We start from the raw sequence: 22,099 nt of genomic DNA, 5'->3' as shown, positions 1-22,099 counted from the left end.
ACAACACCGCCGTCTGATGCCCTGGACAGATTACAGCACATTCACCTGTGTGTGTGTGTGTGTGTGTGTGGGCCCTCCGGCCCCTATGAGACGAGTGACCTTTGCGACATGCCCCTCCCTCCTCGCCCGCGGCACGGTGCTTGTGTTGCTGCCCAATGATTAACCACCGGAGCGATAAAGCGAAGGAGAGAGAGAGACGCCGCGGCCTCAGCGAGGGGGAAGTCGAGTAAAGAGGAAGGAACGCCGACCCGACGGTGGCCGTCGGGGAGATAAAGAGGAAGAGGCCCGACGCCTCAACAAGAGGGTTTAGTTTGCTTTGAGTCCGGCGTCTCCATGGAGGCGGGACGGTCCGTGGAGCTGAGCGACGGCACCCGCATGCCGCTCCTGGGTTTCGGGACGTGGAAGGTACTTTGTGCACTCGGATCTCTGTTTTTTTTTTCCGGGGTCGTAAAGGCGCGACGGTGTTTACCGGAGGACGTCTGCCAAAGAAGTCTGCCGTCTCCTGGTCGCCCGAAACCCCTCAAGGTCAAACGGCACAAGTCATTCAAACCGGTCTGATAGATTTATCTCCTGTTTGGCTGTGATGAACACATGCGGCGTATCGGTAAGAGGACACCCGCGTGCTCTGTGTTTGACGGTTGGTCTGACCAACTGTCACCGGGCCTCCTGTCACTCAAGTGAGACCTCCGAGTCTGTTAGACCTTCTACGTGCTAGAAGGTCGGTTGGATCATCTAGTCAGGCGCTCAGCTCGAGGGTGGAGGTCACCGTCTCCATCGCTGCTAGTCAACGCTGTCAAAGTTTTTCTTTTTACAACCGGCTCAGTTTTGCACTTTTCCTCCTTTTTATTTTTATTTCATGTACATTTATGTAAATATCGTATTTTAATTTTAATTTTAAAATCGGTCGGCTGTCCAGAAAAGACAAGCACAAGAATTTCAATGCGCGGGACGCGTGTGACTGACAGCAGCTCCTGCCTGTTCTCCCCGTTTGCTCGTTTCCCCGCAGGGCTCCCGTCCGCCCCGCGCCTCGCCGCAGGGCGCGGTGGAGGCCGCCATCGCGGCGGGCTACCGCCACATAGACACCGCCCGCCTCTACGGCAACGAGGCGCACGTCGGCGAGGCCCTGCGCTCCAAGATGCGGCAGGGCGTCGTCCGCCGCCGCGACATGTTCGTCGTCGGCAAGGTGGGTGGAGCGGCGACGCCCCCGGGGGGGGGGGGGGGGGGGGGGGGACGACGCCGTCTGTTCGCACCCGTGCATTTGTGACGAGCGGATCGGCGGCTGCTGCCTCAACTCAAGGTGTTTTGTGTTGTGCCGTCGCTGTGTAGCTGTGGTGCACCCACCACGCCCCAGAGGACATCCCCACATGCCTGAATAAGTCCCTGAAGGATCTGCAGCTGGACTACCTGGACCTTTACCTGGTGCATTTCCCCGTCGGCCTGAAGGTTGAGCACAATAAACCCCAAACGTACCCGTCGGACAATCTGCATTCAGCTGCTTTGTCATTCTAATCACGTGGTGAAACACGGCTTGACTCTTCTTCCTCCTCCTCCTCATCCTAGAAAGTGGGCGACGAGCTTTTCCCACAGAAGGACGGACGGGTGCTGACGTCTGACGTGGACTACGTGGACGTGTGGAGGGTAAGAACCTGACACGTTCACCCACAATAATAATCATCCGTCTACGAACTACAATGCGCGTGTGCTCTGCTGCGTGTCTCCCTGTAGGGGATGGAAGCCCTGAAAGCCTCGGGGAAGGTGAGGAGCATCGGCGTGTCCAACTTCAACAGGCTGCAGCTGGAGAGACTCGTCGCCCTGTGCAGAGAACCTCCTGCCGTCAACCAGGTTCTGCACGTTCAGCCTATTCGTACCGCGGCACGTCACTGTAGCGGTCACGCGACGTAGCAACGGGCTGCGCTTTAAAACGCCTCGCTGTGTGGCGCCGTGTCGTTCCGCAGGTTGAGCTTCATCCCTACCTGGCGCAGACAGAGATGATAGAGTTCTGCAGATCCAAGGACATCGCCGTGACCGCCTTCAGCCCCCTTGGACCCCCAGAGACGTGAGCGGGGGGGGGGGGGGGGCCCTCGCGTCCGATTCCTTTCCGCGATAAAAAGACGAAAACATCAGCTATGCCTTTTGTATCTTGCTTCAGGTCCAGAGGAGATGCGGATCCAGAGAAGCTCCTGGAGGACCCCGTGGTGGCCGATATAGCCCAGAAGCACAGACGCAGTCCTGCACAGGTCCGTGATGTCGAGTGCTGTGTGCGCGTGTGTGTGTGCGCGTGTTCCCTTGTTAGTAAAAGCAGCGTTCTCTCAGATACTGCTGAGGTACCACGTGCAGCAGAGCGTTGCAGTCATCCCAAACAGCGACAACCCCCATCGCATCATGCAGAACACCAAGGTAGAAGCTCACCGCGTCCCCGTCCCCTCGGGCTCCGTCCCAACACGCGTCTCACGCAGCTGCACCGCAAGAGTCACGGGTTCACTGGGGCCTCTTTTGTCCAACTCTCGACTTTCGTGCAGATCTTTGACTTCAGTCTGACCGACGAGGACACGAGGGCACTGAGAGGACTGGACCGCGGCCGGAGGACCTTCACGCTCGAAGAGTGAGTGGACAACAGCACATGTTGGTACGCGGTAGTACGCGGTAGTACGTGGTGACGGCCTGCCGCCCTGTCTCTCAGAGTCCAGTCTCATCCGTACTACCCCTTCGCATGAGGAGAGGAGAGACGCCGTCTGCTATCACCACGACAACGAGGCTGGAGAGCAGCTGCAGGCGGCGCCACGCGCCGGGGATCCTCCAGGCCTCGTTTGCTTAATCCTCAAAGTGAAAACGGCCCTTTAAGAACGTGATGTAACAAAGACCAGGTTGTCCGTCAGATTTTGTAATGAATAAAACTGCACGTTTGTCTCAACACCTGCTGTTTTTTATTAAATATAATACAGAAATAAGAATTTTAGGCCAAACTTGATCTGTTCACACACACAAAAACACATTTCAACACAAGTTACGGTTGTGATGTTTCTTCTTTGCATGTTAAAGACGCCGTGGCGCCGACACGTCATTTGCATTTGAGTCTTATTTTCCGTCACTCGGCTCCGGCAGACGTGGACGGGACAGACGCAGGTCGAGCAGATTTATAAACGAAAGCGAGTTCTTCTCCCAACCAGAACAGGTCGCAGCCCGATGACCTCGTCGAGTGCGACGCTGCTACGTGGGGTTTGATCCCCCTTTCGGCCCGCGTCCCCTCTCCTTGGTCTCCGCCGCCGGCGAGGGTCTCACCGCGCACACGCACGCCGAGGCCCCCGCGACGCACTTCGGCAGGTCGGGCCCCCTGGACCACGAGCCCTCGTCGGGGTCGTACACCTGGGAGGCCCTGGAGAACGCCATGCTCTCCCAGCTGTAGCCCCCGAGCACGTAGATCCTCCCCGCCCACACGGCGAGCCCCGCCTCGCTGCTGGGCAGCAGCAACGGCGCCACCCGGGTCCACTGGCCGCCGCCGCGCGGCTCGTAGGACTCCACGTGGAGGATGTCGAAGCGCTCCGCCGTGTCCTCGTGGTCGTCGCTGCCCCCGATGGCGTAGATGAGGTGGTTGGGGGAGGCCATGCAGTGCCAGCCCCTCGCCAGGGACATGGCCCGCCGCTTCGCCCACGCCCCGCCCGCCGCTGCCGGGTCGAAGCTCAGGACGTCGCGGCGGTACGGGCCGATCTGGTAGTCGTGACCGCCTGAGATGTAGACCACGCCGCGGTGCACCGTCCCAGCGTGGCCGTAAGTCAACCTGGGGAGGGGGGGGGAGGAGTTAACGGTACATCCTCAGGGGACCACGAGTGCCAAACCCCGAGGCGCCACGCGTCCCTACCTGGGCAGTGCGGCCACGTAGGACCAGCAGTCCTCAGAGGGACGGTACACCTCCACCGAGGACAGCGCGCCGGTGTCGTTCCTCCCCCCCACGGCGATCAGGGAGTCTCCCACCGCCCCCAGGTAGAAGTCCACTCGCCGCTCGATCATCGGAGCGCCCTGCGAGACAAAAAGCATGGCCGACTCAGACCCCTCAAAGGCAGGACGGCCTGCACAAAAGTACGTCTCCCCCCCCGGGTACCCTGGTCCACCGGCCGTGGCGGGGGTCGTATCGGTAGAGCAGGTTGCAGGCGGCGTCCCCGCCGTCGTCCCTGGACGAGCTTCCCCCGGCGGCGAATACGAAGCCCCCCAGCACTGCCAGGCAGTGGTGGCTCCGCTTGGCCGGCAGCTCGGTTTCCACCTCCCAGACGCCCGTCTCGGCGTCCAGGCGGCACACGTTGGCGCTCAGCTCCTCGCCACGCTCCGACACCTGGAGGAAGGGGGGGGGGGTTACGTGGTCATGGAGAAGCAGAGAGGTGGGCCAGTCCCTCCTTTCAACTGGACAATACCTCTCCTCCAATCAGCAGCAGGCGCTCTGCCCCGCCCCTCAGCGCGGTGCGCGCGGTCTGCAGCAGCGGCTGGGCGCTGGGCCTGGCGTGGTACCCCAGTGCTTCCTCCACCAGGGCCTCGCAGCCGGCCTCCGTGGTGGGGAGGGCCTGCAGCGCCGGCAGCACCCGCTCAGCCAGCTCCCCCGCCGGCATCAGGGGGAAGCGGACGTGCGCGAGGAGCCGCGCGGCGTGGGCCGTCCGCTCCGGGGCCTCGGCGAGCCACCGCATGGCGGCCTGGAAGAGCTCCTGCTCGCCGCGGTGCTGGACCTGAGGACGGGGAGAGGAGCGGCTTCTTGGAGAACTCCCAAAGTGGAGAAGAAACGCGCGGTGGCTACACCCGAACGAGGCGGGTTGTTTACCTGCCCACTGGACAGGTAGGACGCCAATTTGTGCGGCGGGGTGTTGCTGAGGAAGTCGGGGGTGAGGGACAGCGTGGCGAAGCGCGCCAGGACGAAGCGGTCGATGAAGGCGTCGAGCCGCTCCAGGCTGTAGAGCAGGGCGAGCTCCTGCAGGTACAGGTAGTTGTCCTCGCTCACCTCCCTCTCCAGGTACTGGCAGCAGAAGTCCACCACGCGACACACCTGAGCAGCATGATTACACTTCACACGTCCATCCATCATAGTCTCAATCCATCATAGTCTCAATCCATCATAGTCTCAATCCATCATAGTCTCAATCCATCATAGTCTCAATCCATCATAGTCTCAATCCATCATAGTCTCAATCCTTCATAGTCTCAATCCATCATAGTCTCAATCCTTCATAGTCTCAATCCATCATAGTCTCAATCCTTCATAGTCTCAATCCATCATAGTCTCAATCCATCATAGTCTCAATCATTCATAGTCTGAATCCATCATAATCTGAATCCTTCATAGTCTGACTCCTTCATAGTCTGACTCCTTCATAGTCTCAATCCTTCATAGTCTCAATCCTTCATAGTCTCAATCCTTCATAGTCTCAATCCATCATAGTCTGACTCCTTCATAGTCTCAATCCATCATAGTCTGAATCATCATAGTCTCAATCCATCATAGTCTGAATCCATCATAGTCTCAATCCATCATAGTCTCAATCCATCATAATCTGAATCCATCATAGTCTCAATCCATCATAGTCTCAATCCATCATAGTCTCAATCCATCATAGTCTCAATCCATCATAGTCTCAATCCATCATAGTCTCAATCCATCATAATCTCAATCCATCATAGTCTCAATCCATCATAGTCTCAATCCTTCATCCATCATAGTCTCAATCCATCATAGTCTGAATCATCATAGTCTCAATCCATCATAATCTGAATCCATCATAGTCTCAATCCATCATAATCTGAATCCATCATAGTCTCAATCCATCATAGTCTCAATCCATCATAGTCTCAATCCATCATAGTCTCAATCCTTCATAGTCTCAATCCATCATAGTCTCAATCCATCATAGTCTCAATCCATCATAGTCTCAATCCATCATAATCTCAATCCATCATAGTCTCAATCCATCATAGTCTCAATCCTTCATCCATCATAGTCTCAATCCATCATAGTCTGAATCATCATAGTCTCAATCCATCATAATCTGAATCCATCATAGTCTCAATCCATCATAATCTGAATCCATCATAGTCTCAATCCATCATAGTCTCAATCCATCATAGTCTCAATCCATCATAGTCTCAATCCTTCATAGTCTCAATCCATCATAGTCTCAATCCATCATAGTCTCAATCCATCATAGTCTGAATCCTTCATAGTCTCAATCCATCATAGTCTCAATCCATCATAGTCTCAATCCTTCATAGTCTCAATCCTTCATAGTCTGAATCCTTCATAGTCTGAATCCTTCATAGTCTGAATCCGTCATAGTCTGAATCCATCATAATCTGAATCCTTCATAGTCTGAATCCTTCATAGTCTCAATCCTTCATAGTCTCAATCCTTCATAGTCTCAATCCATCATGGTCTGACTCCTTCATAGTCTCAACCCTTCATAGTCTCAACCCTTCATAGTCTCAATCCATCATGGTCTGACTCCTTCATAGTCTCAACCCTTCATAGTCTCAACCCTTCATAGTCTCAATCCATCATGGTCTGACTCCTTCATAGTCTCAACCCTTCATAGTCTCAATCCATCATGGTCTGACTCCTTCATAGTCTCAACCCTTCATAGTCTCAACCCTTCATAGTCTCAACCCATCAGAATCTCAATCCATCATAAATCCATCCATCATGTTTTAGTTCCTAAAATTTGTAATACGTTTTCTATCATATATATAAACCCTCCCACCCCAAATCAAAATGAATCTTATTTTGTCCTCATTACAATCCTGCTGCCTGGTGTGTATCATAGAACATATCTACTGACGAAATTCAGAATTTTGGAAGATGTATCTCATTACATTCAATGTTATAAGTGGAACTAAATGATGAGAACATTATTATTATTATTATTATTTATTTATTTATTTAGCAACTGTTACAAACTATTTTGGACACTTTCTTGGTGAACTGAATGAATATGAATGAATGACAAATATCTTTCAGCCTTGTCCACATTATACACCACAGCGCTTTGTGGCGTATCCATGGTAACTGGTCCTCCTGCGTACGAGCATGAGACACCCCAGTTCATTCGCCCCTTTGGGCTGAACAGCGTCTCACCTGCAGAAGGTGGGAAGCTTCCAGCACACGGTCGATGTTTCCTCCATCCAATGGCAGCTCGCCGCTGTACAGGAAGTCCACGACGGCGTTCAGACCGACGTAGGACATCCCGACCAGCTCAACCTGCAGACAGGAAGAGGACATGGGCAGGATGCGGAGGACGTCGCACACTTGACACACCCGTCCCTCCAGCGGGGGGAGTCGTGTACCTCCTGCTGGCGTTCCTCCCTCATGCCCAAGGTGAACATGGCGTGGAAGTACGGGCTGGACACGGCCAGCAGGGCCCGGTGGGCGGGGACCCGCCGGTTGTCCGCCACCAGCACCACATCGCAGAACTGGCCGCGGCGCCGCTGCTCGTCGAGGCCCCGCAGCGCCTCGGCGGCTTGGTCCGCCCAGTGGAACACCTGCAGACACAACGCCGCCGTTTGGTACACGGTGCTCCAAGTTTCCCCCCTTATTGTCGTCTTATTAGCGCCCAGTTGACAATGTGTGTTTGCAATAGTTTGACAGCCACACACACACACACACACACACACACACACACACACACACACACACACACACACACACACACAGACCTTGGAGGACTCACTGATCCGCCGGGGCCCAAACGCAGGACTCGGTTTCCCATCAGCCATCACGCTTCCTCACGCGGGCATCCTCTAAAGAACACGCACCACAACGTAAAGGTAGTGTCGCGGTACAACGTCACTGCGTCAGAGCAAAGCCGTGTATCCTCACCTGACGCAGACGTGTCCTCGCGCGCAGGGCCCTTCTGTCCTCCCTTCTGTCCTCCCTTTCTGTCCCCCCCTTCTGTCCCCCCTTCTGTCCTCCCTTCTGTCCCCCCCGTGCTTGCGACAGTACGCGGGTCCGTCAGCTGGAAGACACAAACCGTCAACCGTAAGTGACGTCACGTCCTGATGCGCACCGTCGAGGCGGGTTCCCGTTGTTGAGATCCAAAGATGCGCGCGCAACACGAAGCGGTCCCCGCGTCCTCGTTACTTCCGGCCAGCAGCGGAAAGGAGGCGCAGCTCGACTTAAGGACGAACCGGCCGACGCTCGTCAACGACGGAAAGAGCTTGGTTGCGCTGGACAAACTGTCCAAAAACTCTCTTTACAGAGAGACGTGCTCCCCCAAAAAACACGGTTACTTACAGTAAGAAAGAGCCGGTCAGTGTAGCATGTTCAGCTAGCTCCAATAAACAAACGACTTCCGGCGTAGGTTTTCAAAATAACGCCTTGAATTATTGTTTTGCTGCACCCGTGGAGCTTCAGACACGGAGGTGACACCTAAATGAGTGACACTACCGCCGGGAACCCGTGCGCTCTCAAAAACATGACTGTTTAGATTATTTTCGCTTTGAAATGTCATCACCTCATTAGTATGCCCTTTATTTTGAAACCAAACCCTTTCAGACCGATGACGCGATCGTGTCTACGCGAGTTACGTTCAAGATCTGATCACACGCCGAATTACAGATACCGACCCACACTCACGATGCAGAAACATGCTGCTACCGGTAAGAACCACAATAAAAACAGAACCGGAGAACCTGGTTGAGCCTGTCAATCATCCCAGTGGGCACCGCGGCCCAAGAAGCGCGCCTCTGATTGGCGGAGAGCGGAGGGTCCCGCCCACAAAGCCTGTCTCCATGGTCCTAGATAAAAGGACACTAAACAAGTGAATGTCTTCCATTGCGAAGGCTGCTTTAATACTGTATTTCATTTTCTCCAAACGTCCTTAATTATTGTAGACTATGTAGTTGTGAGGGTTATAAATAAGAGCACTTGGATTGTAGGTCTTTAAATCCCTTTAAAAAAGTGGATTTGCAAACGGACACGCGCCTAATCAAAGTCAATATGTAAAATAAATGTATTTGTGTAACATTCAAAATCAAATTTGAATGGAAGCCAAATTGAAATGTAGTCACGTCAAGCGCTGGATCACTATAGAGAAACATCCAAAACATACCTGTAACCACCATGACATTGAAACGGAGAAACGCTGGTATTAATGATAAAACCCCTAGAAATGATTAACACCAGCGTGTTAAAAAAGGTTTTGAGGTGTAACCGACATCCTGTCAACATCTATCTTTTAAAACATAAACATTTATCATGTGACAGCATGAAGTACATAAAGCAAAGTAACATTGACTGCAACGTTTTACATCAAGATGCACAAAACGCGTATCGTGAAGGCCGTTGATGTGCATCGATAACGTTTCCGTTCTCATGTGAGCAGCTGCTCCCTGGAACTACTCAGATGGGCTGTTGCTGCACCAGCAGGTGGCGGAGCGGTGCAGTGGTGGAGCTCAGGCCGGGTGGTCGGTGCTGCCCCCCTCCTGCTCGGTCATTATGGAGCAGGTGGAGCTGGTGGAGGCTGCAGGTTGCGCCCGGAAGAAGGGACGACGCCTTTAGCCTCTGTGCTGACTGTACTCCATACTGTACTTTAATGTAGTACAATCTACATGCAATCCCTGCCCGGCTCACTGATTGTGGTGTGTAGATGTGTATCTGTTGTAGTAGCCAAGTACTGAGTAGCCAAATACTACATCATTCAGGGTAGTGTAGTACTGTGCTGCTTGGAATATGTGGCTGCTCGTATACTTCCAAATAATTGACCTTACAGGACAAAAGCTTGCAACTAAAATAAAACGACTAAAAGCCAAATGTGTGGATTTCAATACCTCCGCACAAGGCAAGTTGGATCCGTTAGAACAAGAAAAACCGGAAGTTGACTGTTTTGCCTTCAGAATAAAACTGACGTGTCTCACTGAAAAATAATATTATATATGCAAAGGTATTTGGCATTTTCTCGCATAAGAAAAGAACGAACTTGTTGTCCTTCCAACAATATCTGATTCCTCAAAGTGCAGCAGTTAGTTTCTGTGCATATATGACATTCTTGTAAACTAATCATTTCTTCACCTTCACCTCCATAACAGATCAAATATACAGCAAATGTAAGTAAACTAGACGTTGCTTGTGAGGTTAATGCGCTGTGATGATGAAACCTACTTCAAGAGGAATCTGAAAGTGGCAGCTGGTGTCCTCATCAAAAACACGATGTTGCTGCTTCCTCTTCTCCTTTTACAAATTATTATTAATGTCTCTTTTGGAAGGTTATTCTTTTGTTTCAGTTTAGTTTATTTAATGTAATTCAATTTAATATTTCTATCTTATTATATTGTATATAATGTGTATCTTTTTATCCTATTTTCTTCCCTGTACATGCTGCTGTGATACCAAAATTTCCCTCTCGGGGGATCAATAAAGTATCTATCGATCCATCCATTTTGAGATGAACCTTAATAAACATGTATGTGAACACACATAAAGTCACAATCGGTGAATCAGGAACCAGGAACCATTTGGCTGCAGGAATTCCCCCGTCTCTTTTTTTGTTCAGCTTTATTTTGAAAGTCCTTCCCGGAACATCGGGGTCGGAGCGTTGCGTCTGCCTTAAAGGCGGCCTCACTCCGTCCATCATCCACAAGTAGAAGGTGAACCCATCGGTCTGATCGGCCCAGCAGAGCAGCAGAGCAGCCGGTGCCGGTGCGGAGGTCGTGTGATTTTTTTTTTGGGAGCGAAGCTCTGCAGCGAGACCCGCGGACCCCCCGATGCGCATCGCCCGCCCGTGAGAGCTTCTCCTTGACGCGGTGCCAGCAGCGCTCTCCGGGTTCGGACCGACACGACGGCGACTTCCACTCTTCCCACTTCTCTCTGAGGGGGAACATGGCGACCCAAATCGACAAAGAGGCTTGCAGAGACGCTTACAACCAAGTCAGAGACGACAACACGGACGTGAACTGGTGAGTGCGCGGCACGCACGTCCCCGCGCGCCGTTAAAGGATGCGATTAATCTAGGAAAAAAAAAAAAACACTTAACCTTCGGTGTCGCGCGACTAATGGAAACCCGCCAGCGAACATCCAATGCGTCGATCAATCCGTTTTTACCATCAGATCTTCGTTATAAACGTCCCTTCTGGTGAGCCGGTACCGCCCACTGCGCCTCCGCGGCGACGCGCGGAGGATCCATAAGAGGCTTTGGATAAAACGTCAACTTCTATTGCGAAACCGCGAACCGGGTGCGCGCCGAGTGGAAGACGCGCCCCCGGGGACGCGGACGGCAAGATGCGCCGCGCGTTTTAGTCACGTGAACATCCGCGTTTAACCAACACAACGTTTTAAATTGTTCGATATTTGAAAGCGCGCTGGAGCGGCGCGTCGGAGGCGCTTTGCGGCTCCCATCCTTCCGCCGGGTTCCGCCCTAAAAAGCCAACGCGCGCGCGCGCGCACGCTGGACGCAGCGCCCCGTCCCGTCCCGTCCCGTCCTCGGCTGATCCCGTCCGATCCGCGTTCTGCGCCAGCGGCCGCACGCTGCACCCGCACCAGGCCCCCGGCGGGGCAGCAGTAATTTCCTTTGTCCCGTATTCACAGAGGATAACGTTATAGTCGTGACACACGCACATGGCCGATACGCCCCCCTCCCCTCCTCACCCCCCCCCCCCCCCCCCCCCATACCACCTCCACCTCGCATCGGGGGGGGTTTGCGGGGCGATCTTGTGTGCATTGCTGCAGTTTGCATAAATAACAAATAAAAAAATAAAAAAATGGGGGGGCTCGATGTGCGCCACAATGTCGCAGGTGGCGGTAAGTAACGCCGGTGGTCGTTGTGCATCCTCCAGGGCCGCGTTCAAATACGAGGGCGCCATGATCCTGCCCGCAGGGACCGGGGCGGACTACGAGGACTTTAAGAGCATGTGCACAGGTAAGCGCTGGATCTTATTGTGTGTGTGTGTGTGTGTGTGTGTGTGTGTGTGTGTGTGTGTGTGTGTGTGTGTGTGTGTGTGTGTGTGTGTGTGTGTGTGTGGACGGACGGGGCCAAGCGGCTTGACGTGGCAGGACACTAATCCCTTAAGACGCCCGGTGCTCCGTCACCCACCGGCCCCCTGAGCCCTGCAGCCGGACCGCGCCGCGTAATCTCTCCCGCAATGTCCTGTCTTTGTCTTTCACAAGACGAAGCGCTTAATCTCTCTGTGTGTTGCTCTCGTGAATCTGCTACGTGGAGCTGTGGGAACTTTAGGTTCCCCCGTCGGGTCGGCGTTCATGTTCACCTGTTGCTTCTTCTTCCAGAATAGCACCTCCATCGGGATTACATGAGTGAATTAACGCAGCAGGTCTGACTTGTGGAGCCGCTTTGGTTCGTCTCAAGAAGAGAAAGGGGAGCATTTAGGAAGCGTCTGGCGTGGACGCGTGCTGCTCTGCCGGGTGTGGCTCTCTGATACATTGTGAATCGGACCAGCAGCTTCGCTTGCGTTCCGTCTGTCTGTCAGAACGTCGTCCGAAAACCGAGGAGCTCCTCCACCAAGGGACCCTAGATGATAAAGACCCGGTTGTCAGGATGCATCCCCCTTGGGAGATGATGACCTCACTCATGGAGAAAAGTGCAGAGTCAGCGCGGCTCGAGGAAAGACGGAACCAGGAAACAAAAGTGAGGAAGTAATGCGTTTTGAGAGTGGAGGCAAAGGGTCACCGGGTGTCGAACCTCACAGTGTCCTTCATTGCTGAACCCGATAAGACTCCTTTATGGTGGCCGCTCCGCTTTAACGTGCGGCGGCTCTGATCTGAGAACACGGCCACGGAGGAGGTCTGATAACTGCTGATAACGTAGGAACTCTGTGTGAGTCTGTGTGCAAACCGTCGTCACGCACGAGTGGCTGGAATGAGCTTCCTCATTGTGTCGTCACTGTGAAATGGGAGCAGTTTTTCGGACCGGGTCCTTTTTTTTTAAAGGATCCTCGTGGTGTTTTGACAAGTATGTTGCAGACGTTTCGTTGAGACCCAAAGGATCGACCTGTGGTGCCATCGACTCTTCGGTCCGTCGTCAATTGATTTACTCTCAGAGTTTGTGTCGTCCTGCAGGGATGTGAACTGTCACGACTTGTGGAGGCCGAATAACGGGTTCAGTCGAAGTGGTGAAAACCGAATCTTAAAAGCGTTCCTAATATCTTAAACACACTTTTCTTTTCAGTCGGCACATGAGTTGCTCAATAGTTGAGAGCACAGGAAGCTGATGGCTGAACGTCCGGTTTCAGCCGCTTGGCTGGTGACCTTTTTAGGGCTCTTTGATTTGAGAATATTATTTATGTGATTGTCGTTGTCTTTATTGTTGCGTTACAGACAAACCGCTTCTTTAATTATAATACGGGGGGAGATGAAATCCAGCGTTCTTTAAACGGGAAACAAACCGACATAAATCACTTGTCTTGTGATCTTGGCGCTGCGTAGAAAATGAAACCCGGAGACTTCCTGGGTTTTGAGGGGGAACCCAAACCTCTTTAACAACGCTTTTAATTCACGCTGTTTATTTCACTTCCCAGTTTAAATGATGGCCTTGTCTCCGTCGGCCTTTTGGAGGCGTGTTCGTGTTCGTGGCTCTTTTCTTCCCCTCTGGCAGTTTTTGGCTGCGGCTTCTCTGTTCCCTTTTTACACGTGACAGAAATCCACCGAGTGCGACTCTTGTTTTAAAAAAAAAAAAGACCTTTCCAGTGAAGAGATCCGTCAAGAGTTTCCACATCCGGACATGTCAGCTGTTTATTGGTTGCAAAAACACAACGTGGCGACGGCTTTTCATTCAAACTCAAAAGGTTTCCTTAAATCGCTCGTACAAGCCACTTAAGAGCCGATGGGTTTGTCACCAGTGCAGCTTGCGAAAAGGCTCATTGTTTCAGCTGAATAGGTTCTGGCGGCCTGAGGGGGGGTTCTGCAGGCCTGGGGGGGGGTTCTGGAGGCCTGAGGGGGGGTTCTGGAGGCCTGAGGGGGAGGTCCTGGAGGCCTGAGGGGAGGTCCTGGAGGCCTGGGGGGGGGGTTCTGGAGGCCTGAGGGGGGGGTTCTGGAGGCCTGAGGGGAGGTCCTGGAGGCCTGAGGGGGGGTTCTGGAGGCCTGAGGGGAGGTCCTGGAGGCCTGAGGGGGGGGGTTCTGGAGGCCTGAGGGGGGGTCCTGGAGGCCTGAGGGGGGGGTTCTGGAGGCCTGAGGGGGGGGTCCTGGAGGCCTGAGGGGGGGTCCTGGAGGTCCTGGAGGCCTGAGGGGGGGTTCTGGAGGCCTGAGGGGGTGCAAGCCGGGAGAAGAAAGCGCCACAAATGTTTTGGCGTCTCATGCAGGAAATGTTCAGGTTTCAGCTGCTCGGACTCCGCCGCTGCGTTTGGAACCTTAAAAAAAAAAAAAAAACCAGAACCTTTTTGTATTCATCTGCGTTCCAATGTGTGAACCTCGGCTGCACTGTTCTGATTCTCAACGCGGCCTCTTCCGTCTCCTCCCTCAGATGACGCCCGCCTGTTTGCCTTCGTGCGGATCACGATGGGGGACGCCATGAGCAAACGGGCCAAGTTCACCCTGATCACCTGGATCGGCGAGAACATCAGCGGGCTGCAGCGCGCCAAGATCAGCACCGACAAGGCGCTGGTCAAAGAGATCGTGCAGGTCAGCGGCTCGCGCGTCGTGAAGCTGTGTGGTTTTCGGTGAACGGATCGTTTGCAGAGAGTCGGACAAATGATGGTTTTTATTCAATCAAGGAATCCTCATGAAGACATTTAGCTTAGCTTAGCTTTAGTTGGGAAAGTCTTTTTTATCAACTCTTTGTTAAATGAAATGTTAAAGACACAATGCAGTGAATAATCAGCCTAATTTCAGAGAGCTATGTTAACCGCTACAGACGTGCTATCTGTTAGCTTGATAGCGACAGTCTTTTCACACATTTTGTGTTATAAATTTCCATAGCAGCTACTAGTGAATTTGTGCGGTTGGCTCATCCGAGGGAAACATGGACGCGCCTCACCGTGAAGACTAACCTCCACCCTTTGGACTAGCTTCCGAAGCGCTTATGCTAATCCCTAGCATTCACATGGCTTGAGCTAATGCTAATTACTAGCATACACATGTCCCAGCTTTTCATGTAAGAATCCAATTCACGGCGCTCTCCCTTAACGCTAATCATAACGTCACTCAAGATGCTAGCGACTAGCATTAACTAGCAGCGCTTGAGGTTAGCATAAGCTATTTCAACGGTTATAAACAATTAAATCTGGCTAAATATTCTACCAACATATACCAAGTCCTGCCGGTTACGCGGTGCTCTTCTGTAACGTTAGCATGAAGTTGTGGGAGTTAGCAAGCTAGCTAGCTAACGCGCTAAGCTAGCTAGCTAACGCGCATGGAAGTTTTAACAATTATTGTTTCTTTGTCCCCACATTGTTGTCACACCATATGTGAGCACTTTACTATTGTAAAGTGCTCACATACGCTAATTCACAACATTTAGCACGGCGCCAATATCCCAATTTAAAGTAGATCAAAGCCTAAATGAGCCAATTATTGACGATCTCTGAAGAAAAAAAAATCATGTTTGTATTTTTTGCGATCCGTATAAAAAAAAAATGCACAATATAAAAAAAAAAGGCACAATATGTTCCCATTCTGCTACGTGTGAAAAGTAACTGGATTTTCTGAACGTGTTTTTTTGTATTCCAGAACTTTGCCAAGGAGTTCATGTTCAGCGACCCGAGGGAACTGGACGCGGACAACATCCGCACAGAGCTGAAGAAGGCCGGCGGAGCCAACTACGACGCCCAGGCCGAGTAGAGCAGTGTCGTGGTCCACTGGACGGGTGGGGAGGGGGGGTGGGGTCAGGGAGGGGTGTGCCGCTGAGGGTGGAGGTTGGGCAGAGGGCGAGGGCGGGGTGGAGGCTTTACGAAAAGGGAAATGCCCGCGCAAACAAATGTGAGTTGCAGCAGGACCAGCGTAAATCTAATGCGACCCAACGCTGAACACCGGCTTAATATAAAACTGTAGTTCCCTTATTTTTACCATTAACAGCTTCAGTAAGACAGGCGACAGCGCATTTTCCTCAAAGTCCGGGTCTCGGTGGCCCGAGGCTTGTCCAAATGACACCAACATATGAAAGGTGTGAATGAATTGGCCATCTCGTCAAGCTTACAGAGTCGTGTCGTTGCACAAATAGAGACTCCACTGAACGCGTTCCGTACAGCATGATTAGTTTATTTGCAGTGCAAATGCTCCGAAACATTAACCCTCATTGGTAAATACAACTCAGAGGCTTATTCATGCATTAATGCTAACGTTTTACCCGTACAATATGTGTTACCCCGGTGTGTGAATCCCCTAACGTGAGAAGATAAATAGCACTTTCTTGTCTTTGAGCGGAATAACAACATTAGCTTAGCATAATGGAACAAGGAACGGCTGTCCGGCGCTGACTACCAGCACTTCTGAAGCTAATGAACAAACTTTCTGTCCCGTTCCAAAACCAGCGGCGCTGCTAACTGCATTTCTAGACTGGACCAATCAAACAAAGAGGCCCCGTAAATTAAACCGCATTCAAGGCGCTGGTATGATTCTAGTTGTTTTTCTCCCATTTTCCCCCCTATGTTAAGTCTCGGTACTGAGCTAAGCTAACTGGCTGCTAGCCGTAGCGTCAGATAGGCGAGTGAGGGGGGGGGGTCGACCTTCCTTCCTCGCCACTCGCGGCCCGTGCCCTCTTCCCCAGGAGGTCCGTGGTTGGCCATCGCGCTCCTCCTCATCTCAGCCGGGCGACGGGGGGGGGGGAAGTTTCCACGTGACGAGGACCAAACTTTTAGGAAGCTCTTTGTGTTTGACAGCGCAGCTCTCGGTCGCGACACACTGTACCTCCGGCAGGAGAAGATCTCCGCTCTCTAACCATGTGCTTGATGCTTTGTGGCTGCTGTGAGTAACGCCGAGTCATGTCGTCCACGTTTAGCTCCTCGTCTGCAGCCAGACTGCTGTGGTTTTGGATTGTAGCCTCAAAGTTGACCGTTGCCAACTGCAACTCACCCGTCTGTCTTCATACTTGTGCTTTGTGCTGTGAATCCCTGCTTATATTTAGTCCAAATGTGGCTTTTCTTCGTGAATGATCAATTCTGGACCTGATTGCATTGCTCTTTACTTTCCCCCTCCGCTTTTTGTTGGGCGTGATCAATGGAAGCCGTGGCAGAATCAGAGCACGCGATCTAACGGCAGGCTTTCCGCCTGTAGATATTAAGCCACAAGAACACCGACGAACAGCTGATAAATTGTCCACGGCAGCAGTTATTGTCAAATATTGAATGTTTTCCCCCCGAAGTCTCAAAAAGATCTCCCCCCCCCCCCGGGCCGGAGATCTTTCCCTCTGGTGATTCATCTCACAATCTACCGCTCGGAGGTCCACGCCTCCTGTAACCCGCTGTGTTTGACTGCCTTAGCCTCCCGGGGAGAGAGGGGCATCATGGGAGCTGGTGAACACTACACTGTGATTGGCTGTCATGCTCGCATTGGCAGCGGGACGCGGTGAAGAGCCATTTTCCCCGTTGTAGCATCTCTTGTTTATTTGGTTTCGAGTCCTCTCTCTCCTCCCCCGTCCCTTCAAAATAAATCAATGGATGTTTTTCTTGTACCTTTTTTTTCTTTTTTTGTTTGTTATTTTTAGATCAAGTTTATTTTCTCCGAAGAGTTTTACCTTTTTTTTAATTTCATTTTTAAGAGCATTGTTGTTGCTCATTGGCAGAAGAGATTTTCAAAAAAACGAAATTATGGTTGGAAAAAAAAAAGAGGAAGAAAGAAAACTGAGTGGGCACAAGATCTGTCATTTCAAAATAAAATTGATGTTTTTTTTCCAAAAGTTGAGCGTCTTGTGTGTCTATTAAGCATTAATTCTAAACTGGTTCTTCACCATCTCATGTTATACGACGTTTTACAACCATAAAAAACCTGTTGGACCTCGTCTGTGCTTCAGCCATAATTCTCTAGAAGGGCCACAAACTTCGTTCATAACATTGACGCGTAATCCGACATCTCGGATAAGCACACGTGCACTTCTTGCCCTGCACCTCGGGGCCGTGACGGGGACTGTTTAGGACACGGAGCAGCTCAGCGTTTACCTGAGGGGTTTCCATGGTTACCGGTGCAGCGACGCGCTCTCCTGTTAGGGCATTAAATAGCTGAATACATAACTTATTTAATGTTAGTCATTCCAGAAGCAGCGTTACCGAGTTACTTATCAGCGCGCTAATGTGGTGCAGTTTGCTTCCGTGTTTTCTGCTGCGCCGACATCCCACTTCCTTCCTTTTTATGCAGTTCAATCGAGGTTTGAACGGTTGCATTAGTTGCACCCGGCAACGACAGATGTCCTTCATGCATAGTTCTGCTACAGCTGACGAACGCGTCGATGGCTTCGTGACTCGGCTGCTGGTCAGACGTGGCTTCAGTTCAGCCCGTGCGCGTGCGTGTGCACGTGCTCCGCAGTGATCCATACGGACTAATCGCCGCTTGCATAATGACGGAGCTCTGGTGTCGCTCTGTTGGGAAGTGACAGTTGACCATTGTGGGAATTAAAGATGTCATTTAGATTCATTTTCTCTTTGGGGGCATTTATAAATAATCATTTAGTTGCACGTTGCAGAAAATGAGGAAGCGTTGGTGGTCCTCAACACGACTGCACACATTTATTGGTGAATCCCGCGCAGGCCGCACACGGGAGAAGGGATGAAGCCACTCGCTCAGATCAGCATGTCAGTGTGCGTTTTTCAAACCACAAGCATGAAACAACATCAGCCCTGCTGCTGGAGCAACATCTGGTCAGTGCGGGTGGAGAGCGGACTTGTGATGAGCACTGCCAACCCGGCGAGGACCATTCCAGTGGCTCTCCTCCTGGAACATCTGGATCTGAAACGGCTCAGTGCTGTGACGTGAATCCAGCTCTTCCATCATTCAGCTACGTGCTTGTCAATGAGGCTGGTCGGACTAAAAAAAGCTTAAATAAGTCATGATGACATGATGAGATATAACTATTTGAGGAGCGTCTCTCGTGGGAAGCGTCTTCTCTCGGGGCGTGAAGGAGACACACGGGATCCGGCCTCCCTGCTGCTGTCACGCGTGTCTCCGGAGGAACCGATCGCCCACATCCAGGAAAACAATCGTCGGGCTTTGTTAAAGACGAACGTGGCGGTTGTACCTTTCACTGTTGGTCCACAGCCTCTTTACAGAGTACAAAGTCCCATTTGAATTTCCTTTCAAGCCCTTGCAGAGCCGGTGAGGTCAATGAGGTCCCTGAGGGTTCAGGCTGAAGGTTCTGGGGGGGACACTGGGTTATGGCTTCAGCACTTCGATTGGTCCCTGCAGAGCGGCACCACTCAGACCCTTCCTGCATTCCTCGGGCCGCCTCAACACGGCAGCATATTTTACAACCCACAGGGAGTCATGTGCTCTGTCCAAGCATGCGTGTGCGAGGACAAAGAGAGAAAGGCAAGAATTGTCTTTTGGACACCCGTCGTCTCCACGTGTTGGCGACGGACTTGTTTGTTTTTTCTGTCCGTGTTTAGAAGCAAAGTGCCCTCACAGTAACGGGATGATGGTAGGCTGCTTTTGGTTATTTTATATAACCAAATATAAATATGTTGTATGTAAATACAACATATTTATATAATAAATAATAAATAACAAAATATTTATAAATAAGAAATAAAAATAAACTATTTATAAATAATAAAATAAAATATGTTTATAATAAATATGTTGTATGTGAATACAACATATTTCTATAATAAATAATAAATAACAAAATATTTATAAATAATAAACTATTTATAAATAATAAATAAAATAATTTTTTTTTATAATAAATATGTTGTATGTGCATATAAGTATGTGTGTTGGTGGATGTAGTCACAAAGTGAACTCGGGTGTCGCGTTGACACTAAACCTCTAGGTTGTTTCAGGTTATTTTACATAACCAAATATAAATATGTTGTATGTAAATACAACATATTTATATAATAAATAAAATAAAATATTTATAAATAATACAATATTTATAAATTAAAATTAAATATTTATAAATAATAAATAAAATTAAATATGTTTAGAATAAATATGTTGTATATAAATACAACATATTTATATAATAAATAAAATAAAATATGTGTATAATAAATATGCTGTATGTGAATACAACATATTTATATAATAAATAAAAAATATTTATAAATAATAAACTATTTATAAATAATAAATAAAATATTGAATATTTATAAATAATAAATGAAATAGAATTTGTTTATAATAAATATGTTGTATGTGCATATAAGTATGTGTGTTGGTGGATGTAGTCACAAAGTGCACTCGGGTGTCGCGGTGACACTAAACCTCTAGGTTGGTCTTGGCGGCGAGGACGCCCTGAATCAGCAGCAAAGACAAAGACAATCAGTTCAAGGCCAAAACGGGGGGTTGTGTCTCTGAACTGCCTGTTTATTACCTCATTTATGTGTATATGTATTTAGTCTGGACTGCAACACTGTGAGAGACGCTCTAAATGTCTAATCTAATCTGTGACATGTGCGTCTGCTCCTGTTTAAACATCTCTAATAGCCCACAAAAACAATGTTTGCCTCCAAACGCTGAAAGGCTGAAACACTTACAGCCGTAAAATCATCAGCAGTGTGAGACATTTAGTTTGGAGAACAAAAGCCTTTCAAAATGTAGTCCGTCGGTTTCCCTTCACGTTGGATCTTTGTCTGTTTGACTCATTCAGCATTTGGTTGGTCACGGCTCAGCAGGGGGCCCAGATCCAAGCAGACCAGAGTGCTGCGAGGCCGTCAGGCCTGTCAGTCAACGGTGAATCAGCTCATAACGTCTCCAAGGACGTGTTTTGGATGGGCGGACGTGATGCATTCGTTTGTAAGACCGTTTTCCTTTTGCTTTCATAAGAGTCATTGTTGCACTTTGTTTGTTGTAATGTGAATAATTTACAAGCTCTTATTACCAGCAGAAAGCTCGTCGTGGTCTTTGGCGGAGCTCCTCCCACTAATTGACCGACAGAGCTGTAATCCACCAATCGAGCTCCAGGCTTTATATTCTCCAGCCGTCCACCACAAACCCGGAACTTATGCTGCGGCTAAAACACTCACCACCTCACGTTGTGTCTCCGCCTCAGGTCCTCTGCTCCTCTGGATTCCTTTCAGCCTGCATAGTGGACTAGACCTGCTGCACCCTGCATAGTGGACTAGGCCTGCTGCAGCCTGCATAGTGGACTAGGCCTGCTGCCGCCTGCATAGTGGACTAGGCCTGCTGCACCCTGCATAGTGGACTAGGCCTGCTGCAGCCTGCATAGTGGACTAGGCCTGCTGCAGCCTGCATAGTGGACTAGACCTGCTGCACCCTGCATAGTGGACTAGGCCTGCTGCAGCCTGCATAGTGGACTAGGCCTGCTGCCGCCTGCATAGTGGACTAGGCCTGCTGCCGCCTGCATAGTGGACTAGGCCTGCTGCCGCCTGCATAGTGGACTAGGCCTGCTGCAGCCTGCATAGTGGACTAGGCCTGCTGCAGCCTGCATAGTGGACTAGGCCTGCTGCAGCCTGCATAGTGGACTAGACCTGCTGCAGCCTGCATAGTGGACTAGACCTGCTGCAGCCTGCATAGTGGACTAGGCCTGTTGCAGCCTGCATAGTGGACTAGGCCTGCTGCAGCCTGCATAGTGGACTAGACCTGCTGCAGCCTGCATAGTGGACTAGACCTGTTGCAGCCTGCATAGTGGACTAGGCCCGCTGCACCCTGCATAGTGGACTAGGCCTGCTGCAGCCTGCATAGTGGACTAGGCCTGCTGCCGCCTGCATAGTGGACTAGGCCTGCTGCCGCCTGCATAGTGGACTAGGCCTGCTGCCGCCTGCATAGTGGACTAGGCCTGCTGCAGCCTGCATAGTGGACTAGGCCTGCTGCAGCCTGCATAGTGGACTAGGCCTGCTGCAGCCTGCATAGTGGACTAGACCTGCTGCAGCCTGCATAGTGGACTAGACCTGCTGCAGCCTGCATAGTGGACTAGGCCTGTTGCAGCCTGCATAGTGGACTAGGCCTGCTGCAGCCTGCATAGTGGACTAGACCTGCTGCAGCCTGCATAGTGGACTAGACCTGTTGCAGCCTGCATAGTGG

At 50.9% G+C, this 22,099-nt stretch overlaps 3 protein-coding genes and 2 long non-coding RNA genes across 13 annotated transcripts; 3 read left to right on the top strand and 2 right to left on the bottom strand.

Moving 5' to 3' along the window:
- Positions 1-156: 156 nt before the first annotated feature.
- Positions 157-2,911, top strand: LOC120808648 (aldo-keto reductase family 1 member C1). Of its 3 annotated transcripts, none has more exons than XM_040161679.2 (10): positions 157-405; positions 1,007-1,183; positions 1,327-1,443; positions 1,561-1,638; positions 1,726-1,842; positions 1,956-2,056; positions 2,150-2,237; positions 2,314-2,397; positions 2,520-2,602; positions 2,681-2,911. In XM_040161679.2, the coding sequence occupies exons 1-10, from the start codon at positions 334-336 to the stop codon at positions 2,712-2,714; spliced, it is 951 nt and encodes a 316-aa protein (XP_040017613.2). In that variant the 5' UTR covers positions 157-333; the 3' UTR covers positions 2,715-2,911. The 3 variants fall into 3 exon arrangements, with proteins under 3 accessions (XP_040017613.2, XP_077938283.1, XP_077938284.1); XM_078082157.1 differs by having other exon boundaries at positions 162-405; positions 1,327-1,419; XM_078082158.1 differs by having other exon boundaries at positions 336-604.
- Positions 2,681-8,686, bottom strand: LOC144383670 (kelch-like protein 36). Of its 7 annotated transcripts, none has more exons than XM_078082154.1 (11): positions 8,258-8,381; positions 7,946-7,979; positions 7,844-7,895; positions 7,695-7,764; positions 7,312-7,506; positions 7,103-7,225; positions 4,802-5,023; positions 4,404-4,709; positions 4,097-4,324; positions 3,857-4,014; positions 2,681-3,775 (listed from the first exon to the last, which is right to left on the bottom strand). In XM_078082154.1, exons 4-11 carry the CDS (start codon positions 7,731-7,733, stop codon positions 3,208-3,210), a joined length of 1,839 nt encoding a protein of 612 aa, XP_077938280.1. In that variant the 5' UTR covers positions 7,734-7,764; positions 7,844-7,895; positions 7,946-7,979; positions 8,258-8,381; the 3' UTR covers positions 2,681-3,207. The 7 variants fall into 7 exon arrangements, with proteins under 7 accessions (XP_077938280.1, XP_077938275.1, XP_077938274.1 ...); XM_078082149.1 differs by having other exon boundaries at positions 7,681-7,764; positions 8,258-8,379; XM_078082148.1 differs by lacking the exon at positions 8,258-8,381 and adding an exon at positions 8,590-8,686 and having other exon boundaries at positions 7,681-7,764; positions 7,844-7,979.
- Positions 8,527-10,395, top strand: LOC144383671 (uncharacterized). Its single transcript, XR_013451096.1, has 2 exons — positions 8,527-8,622; positions 9,348-10,395. It is a non-coding gene; the product is annotated as an uncharacterized LOC144383671 (long non-coding RNA).
- LOC120808650 (uncharacterized) lies at positions 9,947-11,213 on the bottom strand. The gene is made up of 2 exons (XR_005709994.2): positions 11,063-11,213; positions 9,947-10,968 (listed from the first exon to the last, which is right to left on the bottom strand). It is a non-coding gene; the product is annotated as an uncharacterized LOC120808650 (long non-coding RNA).
- LOC120808629 (coactosin-like protein) lies at positions 10,527-17,798 on the top strand. Its single transcript, XM_040161655.2, has 4 exons — positions 10,527-10,917; positions 11,794-11,876; positions 14,430-14,587; positions 15,635-17,798. Exons 1-4 carry the CDS (start codon positions 10,841-10,843, stop codon positions 15,743-15,745), a joined length of 429 nt encoding a protein of 142 aa, XP_040017589.2. The 5' UTR covers positions 10,527-10,840; the 3' UTR covers positions 15,746-17,798.
- The last annotated feature ends 4,301 nt before the right edge of the window (positions 17,799-22,099 follow it).

The sequence above is a fragment of the Gasterosteus aculeatus genome, chromosome X (assembly GCF_964276395.1).
Source record: "Gasterosteus aculeatus chromosome X, fGasAcu3.hap1.1, whole genome shotgun sequence".
Taxonomy (NCBI): domain Eukaryota; kingdom Metazoa; phylum Chordata; class Actinopteri; order Perciformes; family Gasterosteidae; genus Gasterosteus; species Gasterosteus aculeatus.
Note: the sequence above shows the minus strand (reverse complement) of the source record. Positions and strands in the feature narration are given on the sequence as shown.

Bases quoted from the DNA above. Each gene is read 5' to 3' on its own strand.
- LOC120808648 (XM_040161679.2), top strand. From the start codon at position 334: ATGGAGGCGGGACGGTCCGTGGAGCTGAGCGACGGCACCCGCATGCCG. The intron at 1,639-1,725 runs GTAAGAACCTGA...GTCTCCCTGTAG, and splicing joins ACTACGTGGACGTGTGGAGG to GGGATGGAAGCCCTGAAAGC. The intron at 2,238-2,313 runs GTCCGTGATGTC...GCGTTCTCTCAG, and splicing joins ACAGACGCAGTCCTGCACAG to ATACTGCTGAGGTACCACGT.
- LOC144383670 (XM_078082148.1), bottom strand. From the start codon at position 7,740: ATGGCTGATGGGAAACCGAGTCCTGCGTTTGGGCCCCGGCGGATCAGT. The intron at 7,507-7,680 runs GTCTGTGTGTGT...TTGTGTCTGCAG, and splicing joins GGATCAGTGAGTCCTCCAAG to GTGTTCCACTGGGCGGACCA. The intron at 5,024-7,102 runs GTGAGACGCTGT...CATGCTGCTCAG, and splicing joins AAGCTTCCCACCTTCTGCAG to GTGTGTCGCGTGGTGGACTT.
- LOC120808629 (XM_040161655.2), top strand. From the start codon at position 10,841: ATGGCGACCCAAATCGACAAAGAGGCTTGCAGAGACGCTTACAACCAA. The intron at 11,877-14,429 runs GTAAGCGCTGGA...CTCCTCCCTCAG, and splicing joins CTTTAAGAGCATGTGCACAG to ATGACGCCCGCCTGTTTGCC. The intron at 14,588-15,634 runs GTCAGCGGCTCG...TTTGTATTCCAG, and splicing joins TGGTCAAAGAGATCGTGCAG to AACTTTGCCAAGGAGTTCAT.